This window comes from Magnolia sinica, chromosome 9 (genome assembly GCF_029962835.1).
Source record: "Magnolia sinica isolate HGM2019 chromosome 9, MsV1, whole genome shotgun sequence".
Taxonomy (NCBI): Eukaryota; Viridiplantae; Streptophyta; class Magnoliopsida; order Magnoliales; family Magnoliaceae; genus Magnolia; species Magnolia sinica.
The window spans coordinates 25056490-25070441 of record NC_080581.1 but is presented as its reverse complement, the minus strand read 5'-3'; the positions used below and the strand labels follow the sequence as shown (position 1 = coordinate 25070441).

Genomic DNA, 13952 nt, shown 5'->3' with positions numbered 1-13952 from the left:
AGCCTCGTACAATTAAAAATATGCCCTTAATATTGAAGAGTTGCTAAAGCGATAGGAAAATGGCAAAAGTGGATATAAAAAAACAACTAAAGCCTAAATAACTAAGGACTAAAAGCCCATAACACAAAGGCCTAGAAGTGGCACATTCAGGCTCAGAGCCCACACCCTCATAACACCAACACTCCCCCATCAAGTTGTGGCATAAATATCAATCATGCCTGGCTTGCTAAGAGTATGTCGTCCGGCTTCCACAGTACGAGCGTTAGTGAAAATATCCGCTAATTGTTCATATTGTAGAACAAATGGAGTGAAATGGTGCCTATTGAAACTTTTTCACGAATATAGTGACAATTAGCTTCAATATGTTTTGTTTGCTCATGAAAAGTTGAACTAGAAACTATGTGAATGGCAGCTTGATTATCACAATACATTAGCATAAGAGTCTTTGTAGGAAATCCCAATTCAGTAACAAAGCATTTCAACCACAATTTCATATAATGAACCTATTTGCCATATAGGATGATACTCTGCCTTAGCTTTGGACCTAGCAACAACCGATTGCTTCTTAGTCTTCCAGGTAACTAAATTACCGTTGAAAAAAGTACAGTAGCCTATTGTAGATTGCCGATCATCTAGAGAACCTGCCAAAGTTGCATCAAGGTATCGTTCAATATCAAATTTATCATGACAACTAAATAAGAGGCCATGTCTAGTGGATGATTGATGTAGCGTAAGATGCAACGAACTGCTTCAAAGTGGATATGACGGAGAGCATGCATGAACTGACTAACTGAACTGACAACATGTGACAAATTTGGACGAGTAATTGTCATGTGTATCAATCTTACAACCAAGTGCTAGTGCATGCGAGGATCATCAAGTTCTCCATCACCTACCATGAGCTTCTTATTGACTTCCAATGGATAATCAATAGTTTTGACACCAACAAATTGTGGAGAGAGTGAATGGAAAGATAAGGAAGTAAGTGAGAGCGAAGGGAAATTTTTTTTTAGGTCAAGTGTCAACCCAAAAGACTAACACATATTAACAGGAGCGAAACATATAGTGATCCATGGGAGTACATGGATAATGTACAGTCACACACAACACAACTACATATGTTCATACATGTGCCACTGAGGTTAGATTTTTCTTTCAAATTGGCATGCTTCTTAAGTCTCCACAAATTCTAAGTAATTCATAAGACTATGCTTTGGAATCATAGTCTGAGATCTGCTTAAGTCTCAGGGGATGGATCCCTATCCTTGCTATTATCTGAGTATCCAACTGGCCAAATCAGGTACTCCAAAATTTGAAAGATACGAGTTTCTAGGTATTCTGTCACATACTGTTATTGTATTCTCGTTGTGTTAATTTTACTTGCTTTTTGTTTTTTGCAATCACATGAAAGAGAATTTTGGGTCAGATCTATTTAATAGTTGATCATCTGTAGCTTTGAAAGTTCAATTTGTTGGCAAAATTTTCCACATGCATAATTTTGGATTGGATATTATATGTGCACACATTTTCTGCATTATATTGATATTTTTCCTTTAGAGTTTTCCATTTCACATATAAAAGTTTTTTGGTTTGTTGTTTGCTTGTGAATCTCACGTTGCTAGAAAGCATGTGCCTGCTGATGGTTGTTTACCATCTGTATATTATAGCTTGGTAGTTTCCCTCATTTGGATTATGATGTTGAGATCTGCAATAATTCTCTTGTAACTGCCTTTCTTTCAGTAGTTTTCTTGGAAACAGTTTTTAATCTTTGTACTTCTGTATGCATTCTGCACAGGGATTGTAGCACTGGCATATTTGAATCTTAACAGATGTGGTCTTTCTGATGATGGATGTGAGAAGTTTGCTGGTGAGTAAAGTTGAGATTCCCTACTATTTTGGCTGCATTGAATGTAGGACAATATTGAAATATGGTGTCATGCCAAGATTCTCATGACTTGCAAGTGATTATGAATTATCGTAAAGATGATTGTATGTCTTTGTAGACAAATGGATGCTCAACAGATGTAAATTTCCATAGAAGAACAGATGTATACAACTGAACAAAATGCATAAGCATCCAAGCACATAGGTAATCATGCTCATACTTCTAATAGGCACACAAAATCCTTTTGTGCCCTGTGTTGATTAGATAATGAAATCCTCTATTCTTACTCCCATGAAATAGGTTATTCTTAATATGCCCTTGATGCCAATTCATATACCCTATTCCTGTATACTTGACAGTTTCTTGTTTACAAAACCATTCTGGGAAATATATTGGTCCAACAATCCTCTAGCCGAATACTAGAGATCACAAATGCAAGACTATGAGCAAGCTCAACAGTCCTCTAGTCTAGAACTAGAGACCACTCTCCCTCCCTTCAACAACCATTGTAGGGAAAATAAGAAAATTTCATAAAGAGTATTAATTAGCTTCGTCTTATTCCATAGGCTATAGGTCCTATTTATAATCAGCCTTACAATCTGTAATAAAAGATATAGAATCTTAAAAATCTATGAAATAGGAAAGCACCTAAATAACAAAGCTTTCTATAATTAAGAAACTGCCTAAAAATAAGAAGATACTTAGATAAGAAAATATTTTAAATTATTCCCTGCCTAAAAAATAAAGATATGAAAGAAAGAGCAAGATTTCCTAATCTAGAGATTTGAAAAAAATGAGAAGTGATGATGGCTAAAAAAAGGAAGGTGGTCCTTTTCTTGTACATGTGTGAAGTGTGCGCACATGAGATGCGGGCCTTTTCTTCAAATCTTGATCAATCGGCACATGTGGCCATTTGGTTGCATCAAATGAGGAAGTGGAGGATTTTATTTGTCTTTTGGAGTGGCTTCAATGTCCCAAATTGCCTCCAGGTAGGGCTGAAAGTCGGGCAGGTTCAACCCGACAGACCTGTGACCGACCCGATTTGGGTTGGGCTTGGGTAGGATGTATTGGGTTTGGTCTCGAGCTTGGGCTATACAAACACCAACCCGATAAAACTTGGGTCAGGCTTGGATTGAGGTCTCGGGTTGCCCGACCCAACCCGAACCCAATCGATATATAAGTTACTAATAAATTATAATTGAGTGCGGATTGTCTGTGTTGAAGGCACAGGAAATTCTAGTGCCGTTGGGTTTCATTGGCCCACATCATTTCCAATGTCTCAAGCTGTCAAGATACGTTGGATTTCTCTTCCAAATAGATTGCATGCTACACAACACGACTTTTAAAGGAGTAGTTGTCCTATATTTTAGCTTGTTTGTTTTGAAACAATGAAGTTCTTTACGTTAAATAACTACATATGTAATTGATAAAATCATATGTACAAAAAATAAGACGTGTTGAAAATATAATAGACTAATGTAATAATGAAAATATTAGCATGCATCCACCCAACCAACCTACCAACTCGACCGAGCCCGCTTGGGTTGGGCTTGGGTTTAGAATTCCCAACCCGATGTTGGGTTGGGTTGGGTTGGATTAGGGTTGAGGTGTAGGAACCTTGGGTTGGGTTAGGGTTAGGGTTGAGCACCAACCCGACCCAACTTGCCTGAGCCCACCCGACTTTCAGCCATACCTCCAGGTGAGAGGGATTCTCCGTTGTGGTCCTTGGAGAATTCGGGGTGATTCTCGATCCGCTCTTTCTACATGTTGTTGTGCTATTCCCTTGTGGTAGAGAGTAAAAGGTCAATTGTCATTCATTTGGTCTTTTGGCGCTCCTAAAGAGGCGTTGTTTGTTTGGTTAGTGAGTTGAAATAGGATCCTTACAATTGATTACTTTGAGAAAACATTCTTAATGATCCTCAATTGTTGTGTGATGTGCTAGAGGGGGCGGAATTGGTGGATCATCTATTTATCTATTGCCCCTTCACTCGGAAGGTGTGCGAGAAATTCCTGGCATTCTTTGAAATGTCTTGGGTTACGTTGGGGTCCGTCTTGGGCCTTTTTTGGCTTGGTTAGGGGAGAGATTGGGAAAAAAGAGGAAGTGGTGTGCAGGTTAGTCTTGATGGCTTTAATTTAGGCTACTTCGGGGAACATAAATAATTGATGCTTTCAAGACAAAAGTGGGAAGGAGACAAATGACTATAAAAGGTATAAGCTGGATGTGATAAGGTGGGTTTCATGTATTTAGGAGTTTTACCAAAGTGTTTGGTCATTCTTGTTCGGGATTCCTTTCATGCTCTTTTAATAAAAATATTCATTACCTTTGGTAAAAAGAAGTATTTGGGTGATATTTGCAATATTTTGTTTAAAATCAACATAAATCAACAAAGATAAAAAATAAAAAAAAAAAATTTTTTGCCCAAAATTTTTGTGGATTCTCTTTATATCTATGATTTAACAACACCACTTTATTGTGCATCGAAATATGAATTTGGTGGAGAATTCATAGTTGGAGAGGGATTTTAGAGCATAGTTTTGTCTGACAAAGGATTGCTCTGTCCCCAAAACAATGGTGAACTATTTTGCATTTTTTATTTTTTATAAATGGTTTTAAGTTCCAAGTGTGCAAATCATGTCTTTTAACTTCTCGTGAAGTTTCAGTGAAAAATCCACCATTTTCCCAAACTTTCCCCATACTTCCCTCAAACCGCGATGCATTTCACGATACATGCAATATTTCCCATTGTTTCCTGTGATATTTCCTCATCCCAAGAATACAACACAAAGTTTGATACTGATACGTCAAACGCTTACCATGCTTTATTGATGAGGATATCCGAGCACCATACTAGAGGAGGGCTGAGCCAGTCTCCTTATGGCTAGACGATCATTACATGGGGCCCACTTGGCCCAATTCCCTAGTTACTTTAAAGACCCCAAGTGCATGCTCATGCATCTTAAAGGACCCCATTCTGGGAAGGTGCACGTGGGTTACATATAGGAGCTTGATGGATACATCAGACCATTGGATCGAGTGGACATGATGATCAGATAGTTAGATCATCATCATCGGACATGTTGATCGTGCACCCCCATGTGCCATGAAATAGTTTAGTTGTTTAATTTGTTTACATGTTTTGTTTTTGGTATAACTCATATTCGTGTTGAGATTAGGGAGTTAGGAATAACTTTTAATTCATTAAGCGTTTTTATGCTGAGAATCTTATCTGAGAGCGCCTTTTTATAAAAGGCCTTTTCCGAGACTATAAAGGTTGGACGTCCCCACCCTAGCCAATATGCATGTTATGAATGAAAGAGGGTTCTCTCTATTTTCTTTGAGATTGAGCAAAATTTCATTATGTGATTAGATCGGTGGTGCGAAACCACTGAAAGCGATTCCCTAGTCATCTTTTCTACTTCTCTCTCCTCAACAAGGTATCACTTCTCTCATCTTCTTCTTTTATTCATTCTTCATTTCTTCCTTTATTTTCTTCTTTGTTACCATCCAAGACCTAAATCGACTGATCACAAGCGCAAATTGACTACAACCGGCCTTCCTTTGCTGTCTGTACAAACGTACGGATGCACTCACATATGGTTGTCCGTACGGACCACCTTGTATAGTGCCCCCCCTTTTTTTTTGTCACGAACACTGTTCCTTTCCCTTAGCTTCTCTCTTCAAAACCCCTAAACTAATTTCACCAAACCCTAATCCTAAAATTCCCAAGTTCTAAAATCCCTAATTTTTCCAAACCCAAATTCCCAAATTTGAAAATCCCTTGACCAAATTGTAAACATGTAATTCCCATAGCATGAAACCCATATTCCCAATTCTAGAAACCCTAAATCCTAAATCCCTTTAGCCCAAAATCTGAAATCCTAACCCAAAAACTTCCAAAACTTCAACCCTAATGTTCCAAACCCTAATTCCTCTAAGCCTAGATACTCCAAACCCATTTTCCACATTCTCTAGCTTTTAAACGGCCCTAACATGTCAAAACTCTTACAAGACAGTTGATTTCCATTGAATCCAGATTTAAACCAATGCTAGGACGGGGGTTCTATCTCCCACACGTCCTGGATAATTAGTAATCTATGAGATTTGCATATGTCGTTGGCTTCAATTTGGACATGTCATGAATCTGAAATTTCTAAATTTATGGTAAATTAGCTTTATTTTATTGTTCCATTGCTCTAATTAATCTGTCTTTTAATTTTATAGCATCATATTATGTTATATCATTCCGTCCTACATCATTTATTCTCTCTTTTATCTATATGTGGTTAATAGAGTGGAATGGCAGAAAAGGGTTAGTGTAGCTGATCCCAGTTAGTTGGAATGAGCTTAGATTATGGTGATTTATATTTTTGTAACTAATCTTCTTCACTATGTTTCTTCCACCATCTTTGTGAGGGAGCAACATTCATGCAAATTGTTTTGAGACTTTGATTCAAATCATGGTTCACCAACTGTGATTTATGAGAGCTTTAGGAGAGTTTTGTGCATTCATGCTTTGCGTGTTGGGACATCCTTTTCACCATAGATTTGTTATTACATTCTTTGACCTAAAGTGTTAAAGCATCTGGGAAGTAAAAATTCATTTCTCTTGGTAATGATTTTTGATCACAACACAGTATGCACTTGGCCCCTTTCCACCTGTTAAATTAGCACTCTTGCAGCCCTTCTTGATGAAAAATGAGTTCGAAATCATGTTGGGACGAAGATATAATGTAGTAAAAACAGTGCTGAATCAAAATCAGCCTTTAATTTATGATCTTATGAATCACATGGAGCTAATCATTGATTTTATTACTCCAAATAAAATTTGTTTACCAAATCTGCTGCTGCCCAGTAGTTATTATGATTTATGAGTATGTAGTCGCCAAAATTGGTGAACTCCCTTGCAGTTTTATCCCTGCAAATAGAACTGACAATCAAACAACCCCCAAGTTTTCCCAACTTGACTCTGTGATCTTGCCAAGAGAACTGATTACCTATTGGCAAGGCACCAAAATTCTGTTTGACTTTCGTCTCTCACGCCAATGTGCCACTTTTTGGACATCAGGTACTGTGAAATTGGTAGGCCCCAATATGAAGATCATCTTGAACAAAAACTGGGTTGTTTCTCTCATCAGGTGTGGGCCACACTGTTTGAATTTTGAATCAATGGACAATGACAGTCTGAACCAAATACGTGTGTGTCCCACTAGCAGATAAGCCTGTCTTCTCATTGTGGGTCTATTGCTTTCATGGTACTGATTTCCTCAACAAGTGGCATGTTAGCAGGGAAGATGCTATTGCCCTGCAGGTTACAGTAATGTTGTCCATAGGTGATCAGTTCTCATCAATTCAATTTGTTCTTTTCATATAAATTCATCTAAATAAGTGTATCATGCATCCTAGTGTTTTGTCCTGAATTCAGAGCTTTCATGATGTGACCAAATCTGATTTCGGGAAGATGTGAACATGACCTGCATAAGGGTTGAAGCAATCTGTTGCAAGGTGGATTAATGCTGCGTATTGAATGAATGAATCCTGCGAAATGGGTGAATTAATGCCATAGATTGATACAACTGATATAAAATCTCAATGAATTTGGATTCTCTGTTAAATGCCCAAATTATATGCCGATCTGTAAACTGATCCCAATCCGAAGTAAACTGTGCTTAGATGTACCTCTTATGTTGTTTCATGTCTCTTTTAAAAATTTTTTGTTGCAGACAATTGTAGCATTCTTATCAATTTTATAAGGAAATTAAGAGATTACAAGCTTAGCCTTCAATTTATTGCACCCATTGATGGTTTTGCAGGGCTTGGGAATTTAAAAATATTGAATCTTGGCTTCAACAATATTACAGATGCATGTCTGGTGCATCTAAAAGGTGGGCTATTTTTTAACAGATTAGTCAATGGATGGTATTTCTTTCTTCTTTCTTCTTCTTCTTCTTCTTCTTTTTTGTTTGTTTGTCTTTTTTCTTTTTTTAGTTACCTGCAAATCCCTTCAATTGGAGAACGTTTAGATCAGTGGATGCTATTTCATCTTTGATACGCTTTACCTTATTTCAGCATGTCATCATATTCATGATATATGATCAAGTGTGTTACCTCAAAATCAAACTGATCAGGCAGTATTGTACAAGCTTCTAATTTTGTTTATCCGTATCCTTTGGTAACAACCAATTTCGAGGTCATTCCCAACTGTCATGTGTATGAGGGATGCGGAGTTGGACCATTTGTTTATCCAATGCAAGTTTTCTTAGAAGGTGTGGAGAAATTTCTTGTCTTCTTCAATGTCATGGGTGATGCCAGCATCCATCATCTGTCTCTTCCTTGCTTGGCACATGGGAGGGGTTGGGGGAAAAGAGAGGGTGGTGTGGATGTTAGTTTTGTTGGCCGTAATTTAGGCTCTTTGGGGGGAGAGGAATGATCGGAGCTTCCGAAATAGAAGTGCGACGGTAGTGGGTGCATTTAAGAGGGCAAAGTTAGATGTAACTGATTTGGTTTATTGTATTTAAGCCTCCGACCATAGTGACTGGTAAATGTTGTCTGGGCTTTAGTTATATCTCGCCTTTCTTTTGGTACCCTCTTTATTGCCTTTCAAGGAAAAAAAGAAGGAAGACCCAACTTGGAGGTGTTCATCAATCATGCCTATCGTCCTCTTTCATTTCATTGAATAGTCGATGTTGTTTGATTAATGGAATGGCTTTGATAACTTCCCAAGGTGATGAAAGAGTATAAGATTTATAATAGTCACCATTCACCAAGTAAACTAGTTCCTGAGATACGCTATTTGCATTTAAGTTTGGTTGATGCTGCAATTTGCCACAAAATTTCCAGTTCAGTTGGTCTTGCTTTGACTAAAATTCTTACTTGTGGGTTCTCGACAATTTTAATGTGATTTATCTTCTTGCTCTTTGAGTACTGTGGCAGTTCACATTCTTTGGAACTCATTTGGTGGAGCTCATTTCTGGACTATAATTGATGCTTGTGTTATTGCAGAATATTATTTACCATTTTTTAATTTCATCGTCTTCTTTATTTAGAACTTTTAATGCTCCCTATGGTTCATTATGGGGATCAACACTTCAAGTGTTCTCTCTCTCTCTCTTATATATATATATATATATATATATATATATAAATATATATGTATGATACAAATGATGAAAAACAATCCAGAACATACCATTGTTCTCAACCATGACTAGAGTAGCATATATATATATATATATATATATATATATATATATATATATATATGCTAGTTGAGAACAATGGTATGTTCTGGATTGTTTTTCATCGTTTTTATCATTCATTGATCATCTTTTATATTTTTGTGCTGGTCCTGTGTGAAAATGAATATCACTATCGGTATTTACTTTATTTTTACATTCCTTTCTGGTTTTGTTGACTGTACTATGCATGAATACAACTGCATCTTTAGTGCCTGCAATTTCTCTTGTTTTCCTTTCTAGCAGTGTGTTAGAACTTTGGGTTGCTTGAGCTTCTCAATTTGCTCATTTATGCCATTCTTGGAATATATTTGAGCACCACGATTTATTGGCTGTTTCCATATCTTACTATTTTCTGTTATATATTTCAATTAAATCCTTTATTTACCTATCTTGTTATGTAACATGCATTTGTGTGTGTTTATTTATGGCTTACATATATTTGTCCTGTACTATTACAGGTTTAACTAATTTGGAGAGCTTGAACTTGGATTCTTGTAAGATTGGTGATGAAGGGCTTGCTAACTTGGCAGGTTAGTTCTAGTAACCATTCTTCCTCTTTAACTTTGTTTCATCATTCCCATTGACACTTTTCATGTCAGACAAGAAGTTTAAGTTCACATAACTTGTTTTGTTTCTCTACTCTGCTTCAGTTACATAAGCTTCACTAAATGAGTAGATAATAACTAATTATTGCTGGAACATGCATTATAGCATGTCCCCCTTTTAGTGTTCACGTGTCCGTCTCCAAATGAATATGTGAACGCACATGTACATGTACGTGCATGCTTTTTGTAGCGAGGCTTTATCATAGATTATTTCAACTATTCCTTACTATCCCCATGACCACCCCCCCTTTTTTTTGGTCTCGCTGATGTGATTTTAATTTTTTTCTGTTTCTCCCGAGGTTTAAATATTTGTTTTGGCAGACTATCAGTCATGGCCAATATTCCAATCTGTGCTCCATTCAGCCTCAATCAGATGGTTAGGATTTCTTGATCGCTTGGATCTTAGATATAGGCTCCATCGGCAATGTGTCCCACAATGCAGACTGTTCGGATGGCTGTATTTAATGCCAGATGTGAGAAGGCTGAGTCACCACCATGGTCCAACCATCCTACTTCGACAGGTATCCCTGAATCAAGGGTTGGAATTGTTCAACCAATCTGATTTTGGGAGTGTAAATCTGAAGCAGTGAGATCCAGAATTCTGAGTTAATGTATGCCATGTGTACAATTTCTAAGTGCAGGCATATCAAGCATCTAACTCTGCGCAAACGTCAAATGACTCGGTAAACTCATACTCAAAATTCAAACTCTGGCTTGAGGCTGGTTCCTCACTTCCTGTACAGTGTTTGCAGAATAAGCTTATTCTACATCACAATGTGTAGCGTCACCATGCTACAGGGACAACATCCAGAACACCCACAAGATGAGTCCCTTCAAGTTCACCCCGTATATTAAAAATCAGCCGAATCCGAAACATACGTGGGTCACACCACAGGGAACAACTATGACTGGGATGCGCACCATTAAAACCTTCCAGATTATGTGGGGCCCACCATATTTTGTACAGTATTTTCCTCACCAGGATGAATGAATACTTCAAAAATCAGGCCATTTCAAAATGCAGGTGGGCCACACCATATGATTTTAGAAATTTTGACATGATTTTACATGGTGTGGTTGACCCAAGTTTTGGAGTTGCCTGATTTTTGTAATCCACGGAAAAAATTAGGAGGCTCACATAGCAGATGAATTAGTTGTCATGAATATAACACGGTGGATCCCTCAAACCATGTTGTAGATGAGCTTATTCTTCAAATGCTTCAGAGAATTCGACCTTCACTGACAGTTGTTGCAAACATGAGATAGCTGTCGTTAGCACCAAAGCGAAAACTTGTGTACACGCCTCATTTCTACTACATCAAGTGTTTCAGTTTGTGGGACCATCTTAATAAATGTGTGGCATCCAAACATTGAATCCTGTGTGGCCCATGGTGATGATAGCACACCAGTAAAATCAAGTTGATCTAAAACTTAGGTGGGTCACGACAAAGGAAATAATGTATATCCCCCAAAACTTCTTAATTCAAGTGGTGTGGCCCACTTGAGTTTTTAATGTCTAATATTTTGGGTGTCCCTTCATCCAAAACAATATTGATATCGGGTGATAATATTGCTGATATCTGGAAATATAGGGAAACATTGGGTAAACATGTGGGAAAAGGTGGAATTTTTCAGTGAAACTTTAGGAGATGCTAAATATGCATATTTGCATATTTAGGAATAAAAAATTGCAAATAAAATGAATACATAATAAGTTTCCATTTAATGGGCGCCTAAAAGCTTCTTATGTCTTAAGAAATTAGTTCTATACTAACCAAAATGAGTTTGTCATACAAATGCAGGTACCATACAATAACTAAGATATGTAAAAGTAAATGAAGTAAAACACATGCCGATCTAGCCATTGATCAAGCCACCCTATTTTTCCAATGATCCAACCATCCCATAATATATATACATCTATGCATCCATCCTTGCATATACACCATGGTGTGCCGTAAAGGTTGTTATGGGGTCGTAAAGGCTGTTACGTAAAGGTAACTACGTAACGGTGACAACTGTTACACATTACAGGGTCGTAACGGCCATAACAACCATTATTGAGAAAAATAACCTGTAACTGTTGTTAACGGCCCATTACACCCCCATAAAAGGTTGTAACAACCCCATAACGATCTATTATGGGGCAGATATAGGTTTTTCAGGTTATTTTTTCCAATAAAAAAAGGCTGTAATGGCTGTTATGAGGGCCGTAACAGAAGTTACAATCCGTATTGTAAGGGTAACAGTTGTGGCCATTATGGACACTGTTGCCGTTATACAATACCTTGATATACACACATACAAACATGCATTTCATCATCCAACCATGTGCCCATAAAAAATTGAAATGGAAAAATTTTTAATTAACAAAATTTGCGATATTGATATGTTGGTGACTCATAGGTGATATTATCGAAATATTGTCAATAAACTGGTGATACCAGTGACACCTGGAATTCACACAGTCGAAAATATTGGTGATACATTGTCAATATCGATACATTGGCGATACAAGCGACACTTGGAATTTACACTGTAAAAAACATTGACGATATCGATACATTTTTAATACTTAGTGATATGTTGTCGATACCTGGAATTTTTTATACTATCAGTGTTATCAGTATCGCCGAGCTGGAGATATGGATAATATTGGGGATATTATACTGAGGATACTCTGAACAATGGGACCCACACAAATGTCGTCAAAGAGGTTAGGCGGGTTAGCTTGATCTTGGTGTCCTAAGCGTCCCCCCCCCCCCCCCACATAATTGCTAAAGGTTGAGAAAGTTGTATTTAAGAATGTCATGATGCTTAAATTCTTGCGAATACAAAATGAAAATTGGATATGCACCTCTCCTTGCACCATACCTAGGAGGGGTCTCAATATGCACCTCTTGTAAGTCCTTGTGCAGAAATGTGCTTTTCATGTTAAGCTGAAAGAGAGGCCAATTGCGATTGATGGCTATAGGAATAACATCTCCAACTAAATTAAGTTTAGCCACTAGAGAAAAAGTATCTGAATAATCCACTCCATAAACTTGGGTGTATCCCTTAGATACTAACCTGACTTTGTAAAGATCAATGGAACCATCAGGCAGAAACTCAAGTGTATAAACTCACCTTTTCTTAACTTGCGTCTTATTGGATGGAAGATCAATTTACTCTCATGTAACACCTCGAAATCCAAGGGTCGAGTACATCCATGATCCCCGAATTCCTGAGTGTCACTAATGCCAGAAATGCAATTTAATGATTAAATAATTGGCATCAACTCATTTATTGAAATTTACATGAAACAATGCATAATAGTTGAAATGTAAATGATAATACAATTACACTAGTGTCCATAACATCATTTATATACAATCATCAACTTCAATTAATGGGGATTTCAAAATTAATGTCTAAAACAATTCCACGCCTTGATATTTCTGTATATGACAAAAACGAAAACTTTGGAATTAGAGGCCTACTAAGTTATTCTTAGTCACCAATCACAGCGGCCTTGGTAACACCTCCATACATGACATCTAGTTGGGTGTTTTAAAACACCATCCCAGGTGGGAGTGAGTACTCAACTGAGTATCACCATTTCCATAATTTCAACCAAATCAAGTTCAGGTAATGAAGCATACCATCGTAAGTACTTTCCTAATCTACTTGTTTAATGCATGGATGTGTGATCCAGGCAATTTTAATGTGGGGGCTCTCTCGCCTTCCACACTATGCTAGGGGTCGAGTTATCCACTAGGGTTCTCGTTGAACGGCCAGGCACTCGATACAGCCATGAGTACCCATGCATATGGATGCATGATTGCCAAGTCTTTATTATTCCGTGTTATTGGCGAAGCTAGATTACCACAATTATGGTACAAGTACATGGGAACTGCATGGCTCGTCACCAGGTCCTTAATCCATTCTAGGTCGTCACCCAATGTTCAATACTCTCTGACATGAAAATGGTATTGCCAAGGATTTACGAGAACACTTCAAGATGACAAAACTCATGGATTAGAGAATCCAAGGATTTACTTGTCGACCAAGAGGGTCACTACCGCGAGCACATAATTTCCAAATCAATTCTATTTTTGGGTCATCGCCCAATCAATCATGATAGGCTCGTCACCTTCACCGGTGCTCAAGACTCACTATAAGGCTCACCTGCGTACACAGGTCAGAGACAACATAAACACAATGTCCCATACCACTGTGCCTGGCCC

General features: G+C 37.7%; 1 protein-coding gene across 2 annotated transcripts in view; it reads left to right on the top strand.

Annotated features, from left to right (window-relative positions):
- Nucleotides 1-13952, top strand: part of LOC131254742 (uncharacterized) — a 98080-nt gene that overhangs the window by 39778 nt on the left and 44350 nt on the right. For both annotated transcript variants that reach the window (XM_058255458.1, XM_058255457.1), the window contains exons 9-11: nt 1796-1867; nt 7697-7768; nt 9580-9651. In XM_058255458.1, the coding sequence (XP_058111441.1) occupies nt 1796-1867; nt 7697-7768; nt 9580-9651 (216 nt within the window). The remainder of the gene's footprint in view (nt 1-1795; nt 1868-7696; nt 7769-9579; nt 9652-13952) is intronic.